General features: G+C 45.3%; 1 protein-coding gene across 5 annotated transcripts in view; it reads right to left on the bottom strand.

The window, feature by feature from the left end:
• The window catches only part of abcc8 (ATP-binding cassette, sub-family C (CFTR/MRP), member 8), a 280,773-nt gene extending 276,488 nt beyond the window's left edge, over positions 1-4,285 (bottom strand). For 3 of the 5 annotated variants that reach the window (XM_039738535.1, XM_039738545.1, XM_039738552.1), the window contains exon 1: positions 3,965-4,284. In XM_039738535.1, coding sequence (XP_039594469.1) covers positions 3,965-3,988 — 24 coding nt within the window. In that variant the 5' untranslated portion in view covers positions 3,989-4,284. Of the gene's footprint in view, positions 1-3,964 lie in introns of all 5 variants that reach the window. The other 2 variants (XM_039738520.1, XM_039738527.1) reach the window with 1 other exon arrangement.
• Positions 4,286-12,614: the final 8,329 nt, after the last annotated feature.

The raw sequence follows: 12,614 nt of genomic DNA, 5'->3' as shown, positions 1-12,614 counted from the left end.
TTAAATGAATGGCACCCCTCAGATGATGGTGCCCTGCACTCTTTAAGACAAGGGCTGTTCCTTAATGGCATTTTTCAGGGTTGTGCAGTGCCTCATAGGACCACTGCTTGGCAAACCAGAGGAGGGTCCTTTGATTGTGGAATTGAAAAGTGGACAAAATATACGAGTAGACCACCCACGGCAGGACAAGGGCAAGTGAGCAACCAAGAGTCCATTTAAGATCTCACAGATCTGCTGTCTTCTACTCGTGGGTGTTTATGGACCCTCTTACAGATCCTTCTGGATGGTTCCCCTATGATGGGGGTCTGAAGAACAACTCTGGCACCTTCATTTTTTAAGAGTAGTAGACAGCCACCTATGTCACCTAATGGGTTGACCGACCCTGCACGAAATGCCCATTGTGTGTTTAAAGAGTCTACGTGCAGACCTCCAACATCAACATTTATTTATAAAGCACATTTTCATACGAATGATGGAGCTCAAGGTGCTCTGCTCCGTTGAGGGGGCTGGCGATGTTACTTGGTACCCCCAGTTACGCTGTGGTTGAGGCAGAGCTGGCGTCACCATTAAGGTGAATTAGGCATTTGCCTAGGGTGCCGATCATAAGGGTTTTGAAACCCAGTCACACAGGTTAGCTACCAAATGGTCAGTTGGCGCATTAATAAGCTTGGCCTAGGGTGCAAAATAACTGGCCACTGGTACAGGGTTGAGGGTAGCATTGTGGGAGGATACAAATAATGACAACTGTCAAGTACACCAGCTGACTAAAAGCATATGGGCAAGGCTGACATTGGGGGCGTTTCGTGACTGGCATGGGGAGCATTGTGCTGAGTTGTGACTGTTATGTGACTGACGTCACAGGCATTGGGGGCCGCAGTTAGACCCGTCTGCACAGAGTTTCACTGACCTGTAGGAAGAAACCACCCGTGGACCAGTGCAACGCCGAGGACGGAGGTACACAGCCATAACTCTTTTATTTACTTAGCAAATGGAATTTGAGAACAGAAGAGCATAAAAGTATAAAATACAAGGTTTAAAATGTAAGATATTATTGTAGGTCAGTTCATCTGCTGAAATTGCACAAATTGGGACTCTGAAACATTCAATTAGTTCTGGAGTTGGACTGATAAAATCCTCCTGGTCTCTGCCATAAAATCTTATGGGGCATTTTTAAACCACTTCATATAGCGCCTTTAATATGGGCACTTCCTATTACACCTTACTTAAATGTAATAACTAAAATGTTTGTCATCTATCTATCTATTATATAGTGCCTTTCATCTATCTATCTATCTATCTATCTATCTATCTATCTATCTATCTATCTATCTATCTATATATCTATCTATCTATCTATCTATCTATCTATCTATCTATTATATAGCAACTTTTCTATCTATCTATCTATCTATCTATCTATCTATCTATTATATAGTGTCTTTCATCTACCTATGTATCTAACTTTAATAATAACTACGCAAAATAGATTGCTGAACTGCAGTTCATTCGAAAAAAACCAACGCAGGACACGAGTGTCGCCCTGTCGCTTTGCTCGTCGATCCGCGCGCACTCTCGGTTGGCAGACAAAGTGGCGCATAATGAAGCCTGTGGGGCGCATTGACGGGCAGTCAGTCAATTTCGACACGCTCGGCAGCCTATCGGTTAACGACAACATGACAGGAGAAATAAAACGACACAGGATCAGCCCCGGTTACGTGCGCGCGCCGCCTCGCTCGATGCTCGCCCCCGCACCCTGTCGTTCCTCTTATTTTCCGCTATTTGAAGTGTCAGCAGCTCCTGTAAGTTGAATAAACTTGTAATTAAGGGTTGAATTGACGTGAGGTTCATCTTAGCGAATGCCGCTCACTCCTCACGGCAGCTGTGCTTTAGCGCGTGCGCGGAGTGGAATCGACGCACTTAGAAATCGTAATCCACTTTGGGTGAAGCTTTCTGTTAAACGAAGGAAGATAGATTTCCATCTAAATACCCTCAGTCATATTCAGAATAAATAAAATGAACGAATGTGCTTGCCATTGTGAAAGGTGCGTATGTGCAAAATATCAAAGAAAGAGGGACTGCAAAAACACTAAATAAGTGACAAAATTCAAAAGTAGATCGAACGGTTTGGGCAGCGCAGCGTATTACAGGAACAAATGTGCGAGAAAAAAAAAGCAAACGGTACGGTCACCGTCATTTAGTGGAGAGCAGGAACGCGACATTGAAGGTGACCACACAACTGTTTAAACTGAGATGCGTCGGTCACAAGCTGAAATAAAGAAAAAGCAAAATAAACATATAAATAAATAAGACACTTAATTAAAAAGCATAATATTAATAATAATAATACTAATACTACTACTACTAATAATAATAATAATAATAATACTGTTATAAATGAAGCAACTCCACTCTTAAAAGGTGCCAGAGTGGTTCTTCAGGGCGATGCCATACGGGAATTATTCTTGGTTCCCAAAAGACCCATCCAAGGTAACCTGTTTTACTGGGATTGTCTACCTTGTGCAGTATGCTGGACTGGACTGTCATAGCCCCGTCTCCCATGTAAAATAAAGTTAAATACAATTAAAAATTGACCGTCATCAATGAGATACTTTAAGCAGTGCAATGAGAGGGCGATAGTCATAATAAAGCTTGATGGAGTCCTTGGATGAAGACGCCTTACAGCTTTTCATGTATTCACGAAATTTAGTAAAGCCCTGTGTGACACCAGCCTTGCAGCCACCATGGGCCCTCCAGCTTCAGGGGTCACTATAGATAGCCAGTGCGCCCACTGCAGACCCCTTTCCGTGGGGTCATTTGGTTGGGCTAAACCCCAGCAGTCACACACACACACACACACACTGCATGTCGATTCCCTCCAACGCTGTATTGCTTGATGTTGGGGACTTTATCACATCACGCCATCACAAATGCCACCCTTTACCATTTTTGTCTGGACACGAGTTGACATGTGACACTGTTAGAGTTCATGTTGGCCTTCTTTACTTTATAAACTTGTGTCCTCAGTTGTCCCTCTGTTGTCGCGCGGTCCGTACTTAAGTTTCGCTGTCCCCTGTGACCGTTTATTGTGTAGCGTGTCACTTTATTTATTTATTTATTACGCTTTTATTATTCCTCTTGTCTTTTGTTAATCTGCGACTCCGTGACCCAGTATCCGAGATGCATGGCTAATCGGTGAAGAGATGAACTTCAAACCACAAGGCTGCTGCCTCAGGGCCTCCTCGTGTGTCCCCGAGCTACGAGTTTAGAAAGGTGGACACCTGTGGAGTGTCCTGAGACTGCGTTCAGCAATGGGGTCCTTGAGGCGCCCCCCGATTTTACATTCCGCCTTTAACACTTCGCCATGCCGTCGCTAGTTGCGCTTCTCCGCTTAGGGGACGCCGGTGGCTCTCTAAAGGCAGCCGCTTCCTTCTTTATGTGGGCACCCTGTGTATAGCGGCTCTCTGCCCGGTGTACGGGGCCTCACCGAGTGCGCTGGCATATTACTGAACGCCCCAAAACCTGGCGTTGTAGATGCCAATGTTCGTTTTTTTCCCTTTATATACACCAGATGTTACGTCACGGTAACGCTTTTAAAATTCCTATCCACTTCCTACCAGCCAAACTCTCGGATTTGCAGGTCCTCACGCACCTCGGACTTGTATGTCTCTCTGGGGACATTTGGCCAAAGCGTAATCCCCGAGACAATGATCGCCGTCTTTAGCGTCCGTGGCCCAGTTGGCAAGGTGACAAGGTGGCCCGCAGCTGTCAATGCTAAGGCCGCGATGGCACAAGCTCCAATCGAAAAGCCCCGGGGGACCCTCATGTGTTTTGTGAATCGGACTCAAGTCCATTGGGTTTTTGTTGTTGCCGGTCTGTCTTTAGTCGAAGCCCAATGTTGACCCGAAAGAGAGGCAGCCTAGAAAGAAAAGAAGGAATCAAACGAAAAGGAAAAGGAGGCACTTACCGATTTGTACCTGCCGGGCATCATTTTGACCCAAATGCTCGAGATCGATCAAGCTCAGCCACGTCGTGGACACCAGAGGCTCGGCATCGCGTTTCCAGGTGTGTACGGTGAAGGAATCAGGCTGGATACGCTTCAAATTCCAGTAAAAGTGCGCTTAAATCCATCCGCGCTCCAGAAAAGCCTCGGCACGAAAGACAGAATGCGCGTCGAAGCACAAAGAAGGAGCATCCATAACAGCGCCGGCGTCCCCGGCGATCCGTCGACTTGACGCGCGGAGCTCTGAACAGCGCGGCTCCCCGGCCGGCCCCCCTCCCCTCCCCCAGCGCAGGAGCTATCCGGAGTGCTGAAGCGGCTCGTCACCAAATCGCCATCGCGTGACGCTCCCTGAGACTCGCCGGCCGCACGCGCCTCTCGCATCCTCGGTAGACTAAAGCTCCGTGCCCGCCTCCACACGTCAGCCCCGGCGCCGCAACAGTTAAAGCGCAGTCACTGGCGTCAGACCGAGCCGTCCGGATGGGCCTGGGCGCCCCGGTTCGGAGGGACGGATAGGCGACAAAAAGACGCCTGCTAAGGGGCTCATTTAGAAAGGCTCAATGTCATCGTGTGCAGCAGCTACAGTATAAAGAGCACCGCTTGGCTTATAGCGCCGCGGCTTCGAGGACCTAATAGTGAACAGCGCCCCCTGCCTCGCACCCGCAACCCTGCGCTGTTTCTTAGTCTGGCTCTTCGAACCACATGATGGCGCACTCGGGCCGTGTTCGTATAGGTCCTTTCCGACCCAGTTCACTAATCCGATTTGCTGTTATTGTTCAACAATGCAATCAGTGAGGCGTGACGTGGGTCGGTGGGAGGGGCTAAATGGTGACCTCACATTATCTAGCGCCTTGCTGCACCAAGCCCAGCTGTGGGTGAAATATTATGTAAAATAAGCACGTGCTTAGGGCACGGAGGGAAGGGGGTTTGGTGGCAGCACAGAGACCCCCACCCCATCTCACCTTGCTATCACGGCCTTAAACCTCTCACTTAATGTACTGATCTTCCAAATAAGCAGAGTTGAGAACATTTCAGACTACGTTGACATGAGCAGGCTGAAGTGACTCCAATCGGATTTTTTGCCTTAATGCGACACAAGGTCGATACTTTCCAGTGCTGGGTGGACATCGAAATCCAATCTTTTCAAATCAGGTCTGAGTCACTTTCATATGTGGTCCCAGATCTGATTCGTGAGCAAGCGACATGAAAGAGAACGGTCAGAAGGAGGTTTTGCTGATACTCACGGGCTGAGTGCTGCCATCATCAGCTAGTGCCAGCAGCCTGGCAGAACAACAATGGGGGAGAGTGACAGCTGTGACAACAGTCGTGGTCCTGCCATTGCTGGCTCCTTTCTCGTACCCACACCCTTTGGTAGAGCAGTGGCTTTTCTTTGCCTTCTTGACCTCATCGTGTACACCTGACAAACTGTTTGCCATCCTTCAGAGCAAAAAACAATTTGTGCACAAGCTGCTAGCATGGCCATTTTGTCGTTTTAAATGCTGCATTTTGTTTGAACTGGGAAGTCGGAGTTATTGAGCTCTTACTCAGAATTTTCAACTGGAACACCCTGACCAGTTGGATATCTTACTTGGAAACTCGGGCCTGGCTCGTCAGGTTATGACGTCAATCCAAAATGGTGGAGCTTTAGTGGAAGCTGTGGTAGTATTATAATGTTCATTAGCACTCCTGTCTGCGACTCTTAAATCAGTCGCACACTCAGTACTGTGCAGCCTCAATCTGTGGACGTGTGGCTGCGATATTTGGATACCGAAAGTGAAACCTGCAACACGACAACATCACACTAAAGCCAACCCTCAATGTTCCAGGAGGAGAGAAAGAAAGAAAGAAAGAAAGAAAGAAAGAAAGAAAGAAAGAAAGAAAGAAAGAAGAATTTGGTGTAGTAGGCAGGATTGGGTAGAAAAAAAGAAAGATATAATATAATATATAAAATATATAGAATTATTTTACAGTCCCGCCCTTTCAAAGATCCAAGAAGACACTGGGAAAAAGATCTCTTAATCGATATATCGGAAAAGGAGTGGAAGGTAGCAATGCAGGGAATTCACTTGAACTCCATATGCGCAAAGCAAGCAAAGCTTACAATCATACAACTCCAAATTATATATCGAGCACATCTGTCTCACTTTAAACTCTCCAAAATGTTTCCAGGGCGAGATCCAACCTGCGAACGCTGCAATCAAGTCCCAGCCTCACTGGGTCACATGTTCTGGGCCACCTGCACCAAATTAACGTCATTCTGGACCCAAATGTTTGATTACCTTTCAGACAGCCTTGGGCTCACAATCCCTCCTAACCCATTAACAGCTGTGTCTGGTGGGCTCACAGAGGGGCTTAAAGTGGAGAAGGACAAACAAACTGTGATGGCCTTCACTACACTATTGGCACGCAGACGTAATTTTGCTAAATTGGAAGAATCCCAAGTCTCCCCTTTTAAGTCAGTGGGTAACTGATGTTTTATACGATTTGAAATTGGAAAAAATCAAATACTCAGTTAGAGGATCTGAACAGAACTTTTTCAAAACCTGGCAGGATCTGATCAATAATATTTTAGAATAAGAAGAAGTAATTCTCTCCATTCATCTCTATTGCCCTATTAAACTCATCAGTTTAGGTATGTTTACAAGCTTTAAGTTTTACTCCGCTGGCCATACTCTCTTTCTCAGGGGTGGGGTTTGATTTGTTTTCAATCCTATTCTTTGTAAAAATTGATCTATTTGCATGGAATGATTACAATAAAATTAATAAAGTTAAAAAAAAGAAAGAAAGAGAGAAAGAAGGAAGAATTTGGTATCGTAGGCAGGATTGGATAGAAAGAAAGAAAGAAAGAAAGAAGAATTTGGTATAGTAGGCAAGATTAGATAACAAGAAAGAAAGAAAGAAAGAAAGAAAGAAAGAAAGAATTTGGTAGATTAGGCAGGATTGGATAGAAAGAAAGAAAGAAAGAAAGAAAGAAGAATAATTTGGTAGATTAGGCAGGATTGTTTGGTATATTAGGCAGGATTGGATAGAAAGAAAGAGAGAAGAATTTGGTATAGTAGGCAAGATTGGGTAGAAAGAAAGAAAAAAGAAAAAAGAAATAATTTGGTATAGTAGGCAGGATTGGGCAGAAATAAAGAAAGAAAGAAAGAAAGAATTTGGTAGATTAGTCAGGATTGTATAGATAGATAGAAAGAAAGAAAGAAAGAAAGAAAGAAAAAGAAAGAAAGAAAGAAAAAGAAAGAAAGAAAGAAAAAAGCAAAAAGAAGAAGAATTTGATATAGTAGGCAGGATTGGGCAGAAAGAAAGAAAGAAAGAAAGAAAGAATTTGGTAGATTAGTCAGGATTGTATAGATAGAAAGAAAGAAAGAAAGAAAGAAAGAAAAAGAAAGAAAGAAAGAAAAAGAAAGAAAGAAAGAAAAAAGCAAAAAGAAGAAGAATTTGATATAGTAGGCAGGATTGGACAGAAAGAAACAAAGAAAGAAAGAAAGAAAAATTTGGTAGATTAGTCAGGATTGTATAGATAGAAAGAAAGAAAGAAAGAAAGAAAGAAAGAAAGAAAGAAAGAGCGAAATGACAGGTCCTGGAATGTCCCAGTAAAATCCCAGATTTGAGCCCCAACAAGATGCTGTGGGCTGCGTTTTGTAACTTGCTGGACTTGCCAGCCAGCCCTCAGACATCACACAGCCTGAAGAATTCCACATGGAGGAGTAGGAAGAACGTCCTGCCAGTGGATGTCAGAGACAAAGCAGGCAGCACCAGCTATTAGTGCCAAGTGTGTTATTTTTAAAACCCCCAAGTCCCCTGTGGTCTTTTGTTATTTTTTTGTGTGTTCATTTTTGGCCTGGGAAATATGGTAACTCTTAGGGAGGGAGGCAACCAACAGACCGCTGAGAACTCTGAAGGAGTCACAAGCTACAGTGGCTCACACTGGAAAGGCTGGGCAGACAATAACTGTGCCCCAGTGCTTCACCAGTCACCACATTATGGGAGAAAATGCAGAACACGTCTCAGCAGAAGGCACCACAAAGAATCTGAAGTCAGCAGGATGAAGTTTCAGTGGTCTGATGAGCCATCAGACTACATGTCATGTTACACATCATCAAAAGCACTCCATGCCCACCGTGCAGCATGGTGGTGGGCGGCAGCATCAGACTGTGGGAGTCCCTGTCTGCAGCAGGCTGGTCAGGAGAAAATGAAGGCAGAAAAATCCTGGAGGTGAACTTGATGGAGTCTACAAGAAATCTACAACCTGAGAGAAGGCAAGGAGCCCAAAGCCAAAGCTCCAACGTGAATGAGGCGGAGTGGCCGAGTCAGAGTCCAGAGCTCAGTTTGTGTGGCTTGACTTGGCAGAGGCTGTTCACTTAGGACCACCAGGACACTAAAACCAAGCTGAAAGAAGAATGGAGAATAATGGCAGGGCCGATTAGAGACCTGCGCACGGAGACTCAAGGCTGTCACGGCTTGCCATCTTCTAAATGCTGACTTGATGGCAGCATCATAGACCCCCGGGCAAAGCAGTGCACAGTGGCCCCCATTTTGATAGCAAAACAGAAACATACAGTACATAGGCATCAGAAACAATGTGGGCCCCTATACTCTTGGGGCCCATGGCCAGTGCCCATTGTGCCAATATGTTAAGATGGCGGAGGGGAACACGTAGGGGCTCAGCTACTGTATGTTGTGTTTCATGTTTGTCATTAATTGGGAGCTCTTTGCTGACATTTGTCTTCCATTTAACATTATAGAGCTTTTTTCTTTTGTCAAAAAACCAAATACAAAATCGTGTAATAATAAAGTAAAAAAAACGCGGAGGGAGTCGAGGCCTTTTGTCTGGCGCTGCTTGTTTTAGAGTGTAAAGGTGACGCGGTGGGTGACACAGAGCTGCTGGCTCCTGTCCTTGTGATCCTGTCGGCTGCTCTGCCATTTTTAAAAACTCAATTCATTTGCGCTCCACGCTTTGTTTCTTTTATCGTCTCCCCTTTAAATATTCACTGATTTAGTGCGCCTCTTAATGGACGCCTGCGGTTCCGGCACTCGATCGTCTGCTTGTTGCGCTTGTGCCTTCTGTTTAATTGCCAGTAATAAGAAGCAGTTTGGAAATAAAACTCCTTAACCAGAATGCAATTCGGGGGCCGTTCAATTCAAACGAGGAACTTTCATTTTGAATGCAAGATGGGTGCTACTGACCCCCACGATTTGGGGTTGATGTTGACTCAGACATCTGGGAGGTAATAAAATGGCAATTAGCTACTGTAAAATATGAATATAATAATCCATACCACATACCACACCAGGGTCATGGGGCAGCTGGAGCCAAGCATGGGGTGCCAGGCATATAATGACATTATACTCTAAGAAAGGTGGCACCGTGGTAGCACTCTGTCCTGCAGTGAGGAGATCAGGGTTCACGTCCTGCATGGAGTTTTTTTCTTCAACAGTCCAAGGACGTGTGGGTTGGGTGAACTGGCATTGCTAAATTGGCCCTGGCATGTGTGTGTGTGTGTGTGTGTCTGTGAGTTCACCCTGTGATGGCCTGGTGTCTCAGGATAAGTGGGTTCAGAGAATGGATGGATGTTGTCACACATGCACATCAGAGGATCACCTCACAGGCTCGATTGAGGTATGTGATAACCCGCCGGGGCAAGAGGGGGCGCTGTCGCTAACATTCTCTTCTCCTTCTCTCCCTGCAGCTCAGAGAAACCGCCTGGTGGGGGCACTTAGCCCCGCCCCTCCTTCTGATTTGTGCAGTATAAGAAGCCTGGCATCAGAGTGACCAGCCGGACGGAGCTCCAGTAATTGACCGTCTATTCTACGGCTTGGGACGAATAATTTTGTTGTTACTTGCCTGAGGGGCTGCTTGTTTTTTTGTTGGACTCCCTTCAATTAAACAGGACGGCCCACTGGGTGTCCCAACTATTCTTGATCATTCATTCCTACACCCGGCCACAATGGATCATAACATTTCATAAAAATCATGTAATGCTATGACCAGACTATAGATGGCACTGGTGAGACTGGGGTGGTCCCTGCATGGAGTTTGTATGTTCTCTCTTTGTGTTTCCTCCGGCTGTTCTATTTTTTTTTTTTGTTTTCAACAGTCCAAGGACGTGTGGGTTGGGTGAACTGGCATTGCTAAATTGGCCCTGGTATGTGTGTGTGTGTATGTGTGTGAGTTCACCCTGTGAAGGCCTGGTGTCTCATGATAAGTGGATTCAGAGAATGGATGGACGTTGTGACACATGCACGTCATGGGATCTCCTCACGGGCTCGATTGAGGTGTGTGATAACCTGCCAGGGCGAGAGGGGGCACTGTCGCTAACATTCTCTTCTCCCTGCAGCTCAGAGAAACCGTCCAGTGAGGGCACTTAGCCCCGCCCCTTCCAGTTTGTGCAATATAAGAAACCCTCCACTGGACGGAGCTCCAGTATTTGATCCTCAATTCTACTGCATTGGTTGTTGTTACCTGCCTGAGGTGCTGCTAGTTTTTTCGTTGGACTCCCTTCAATTAAACAGGACGACTCACTTGGTGTCCCAACTATTCTTGATCATTCGTTCCTACACCAGCCACAATGGATCATCAAATTTCATAAAAATCATGTAATACTATGACCCGACTGTAGATGGCACTGGTGAGACTGGAGTGCTGTGTGCAGTTCTGGTCACTGAGTTACGAAAAGCCTAGCAGCCCTAAGAGGAGCAAGTGCATCATGGGATGGGTGGGCAGGTCCTGCTAGGACAGATGAAGGGAGTTAAACCCACTTTAGCTATTTAGGTTTTTATTTTGACGTCACTGAGCATTTTTGTTCTGTAATAATAAATGTTGAGTTTCCTTATAAAGATTCAACGTTTGCCCTTTTTTGCTACTAGATGGGGTTTGAGCCTGGCGGTGGATTGGTTCTCATCCAGAGCAGTGGTGCGGATCCAGTGGTCATTGTCCATGTTGGAACAAAACAACATACATAAGGGTAGTCGGTCAGTTCTGCAGTCCAAATTTAAAGAGTGAGGTGCCAGGCTGAGGAGCAGAACTGACAAGGTGGTCTCCACCTGTGCCCCGCGCCAGTCAGGCTAAGACTGAGGAGATTAGAAGGCTTAATGTGCGGCTCAAATCCTGGTGTGGGACAGAAGGGTAAAGGATTAAGGGGCAGTGGGCCTCCTATTGGAACAGATGGGACCTGTTCAGCCATGAAGGGTTACACATGAACTGGAGGGGCACCAGGGTGTGCCAGGGGGACGTGGGGGGTGTGTGAGTGGGCTAGTCGAGGATTGAGGGGGCAGGGAGATTAGGACAGGCCAGGTTTAGAATTATACATGGAGGAACAAATAACGGTGTAGAACGGTGTAGGGGGCTGGGTGGTCTCGAGGTCTGGACCCCCTGCAGATTTTATTTTTTCTCTCCATCCGTCTGGAGTTTTGTTTTGTTTTTTCTGTCCTCCCTGGCCATCAAATCTCACTCTTATTCTATGTTAATTAGTGTTGTCTTATTTTAATTATTACTTTGTCTTTTTTTCCTCTTTTCTTCATCATGTAAAGCACTTTGAGCTCATCATTTGTATGAAAATGTGCTACAGAAATAAATGTTGTTGTTGTAGAAAAAAAAAACACATAGTAATGTAAATTTAAATGTAAAAATAAAAGCAGTAACACATTACAAATAGCTTGTCTCAAAGCCAGAAGTATCAGAAATAAAACGAGAGCTGGAATTGTAAATGGCAGAGCATAATTATGAAATCATAGGAATAACAGAAATCTGGCAAAATAACAGAGATGGGATGAGTGTAACAGAGAGGGGTACACATTTATTAGGAAGGAAAGACAGAACAGAAAAGGCTGCTGTTTATGTTAAACAGAACTGAAATGCAAGTCCTCTTCAGTTGGACGATGAGCCCCATCTTAGTGAGGACGTCTGGCCTCATCTGGAAAGCATCAGGGAAAGAAGTCGTATCGTAGTGGGAGTGTGTTACAGAGAGTCATTTCAAAACACATCTATTTAATAATATAAAAAAGACAAGTTTACAGGGGGATATTACAGTCACGAGGGTCTTTAACCCTTAAACTGCCACATACTTGGGGATTAATGCACCCCTGGGCCCCAAATACTTTTTTGCTGTGCTTTTTAAGGAAACGTCACAATTCACCAAGAAAAAGTGAAATTTTAATGGAACACATTTTTGTTTCATCACAACTACAATAACGCTGATCATGTGACACACTGACAATGAACTATAAAAAAAAAACTACTGTAATAATCTATTATTCTATGTACAAGGTGTAACTGACGCCATCGATGAAATTCAGTAAATCACCGACTGCGCCAACTGCGCTTGAGCTGGCTATACGTGAGCACACAGATGCCAACGCTGATGCTGGCAGGCCAGTCTAGTGCAGCGGCTCCATCCCAGGGGCAGTGATGCTGATTCGCTAGGGGGTGCCAGTGGTCATAAGCTGGCTGCTCAACGAATACATGGCACGGATTGATCAGCGCTGGCATGCTGGCAAATTGCACTGGGAACTGACTGTAACCTGGGCTAGGTTGAAAAGAAAAAAAGGGAATGTCCGAATGTGAGTTTGTGTTAATAAAGTTTATTGACTGAAATGGGGTACAAGTTGTGGGGATTGG

The sequence above is a fragment of the Polypterus senegalus genome, chromosome 1, assembly GCF_016835505.1.
Source record: "Polypterus senegalus isolate Bchr_013 chromosome 1, ASM1683550v1, whole genome shotgun sequence".
In the NCBI taxonomy this organism is placed as follows: Eukaryota; Metazoa; Chordata; class Cladistia; order Polypteriformes; family Polypteridae; genus Polypterus; species Polypterus senegalus.
Note: the sequence above shows the minus strand (reverse complement) of the source record. Positions and strands in the feature narration are given on the sequence as shown.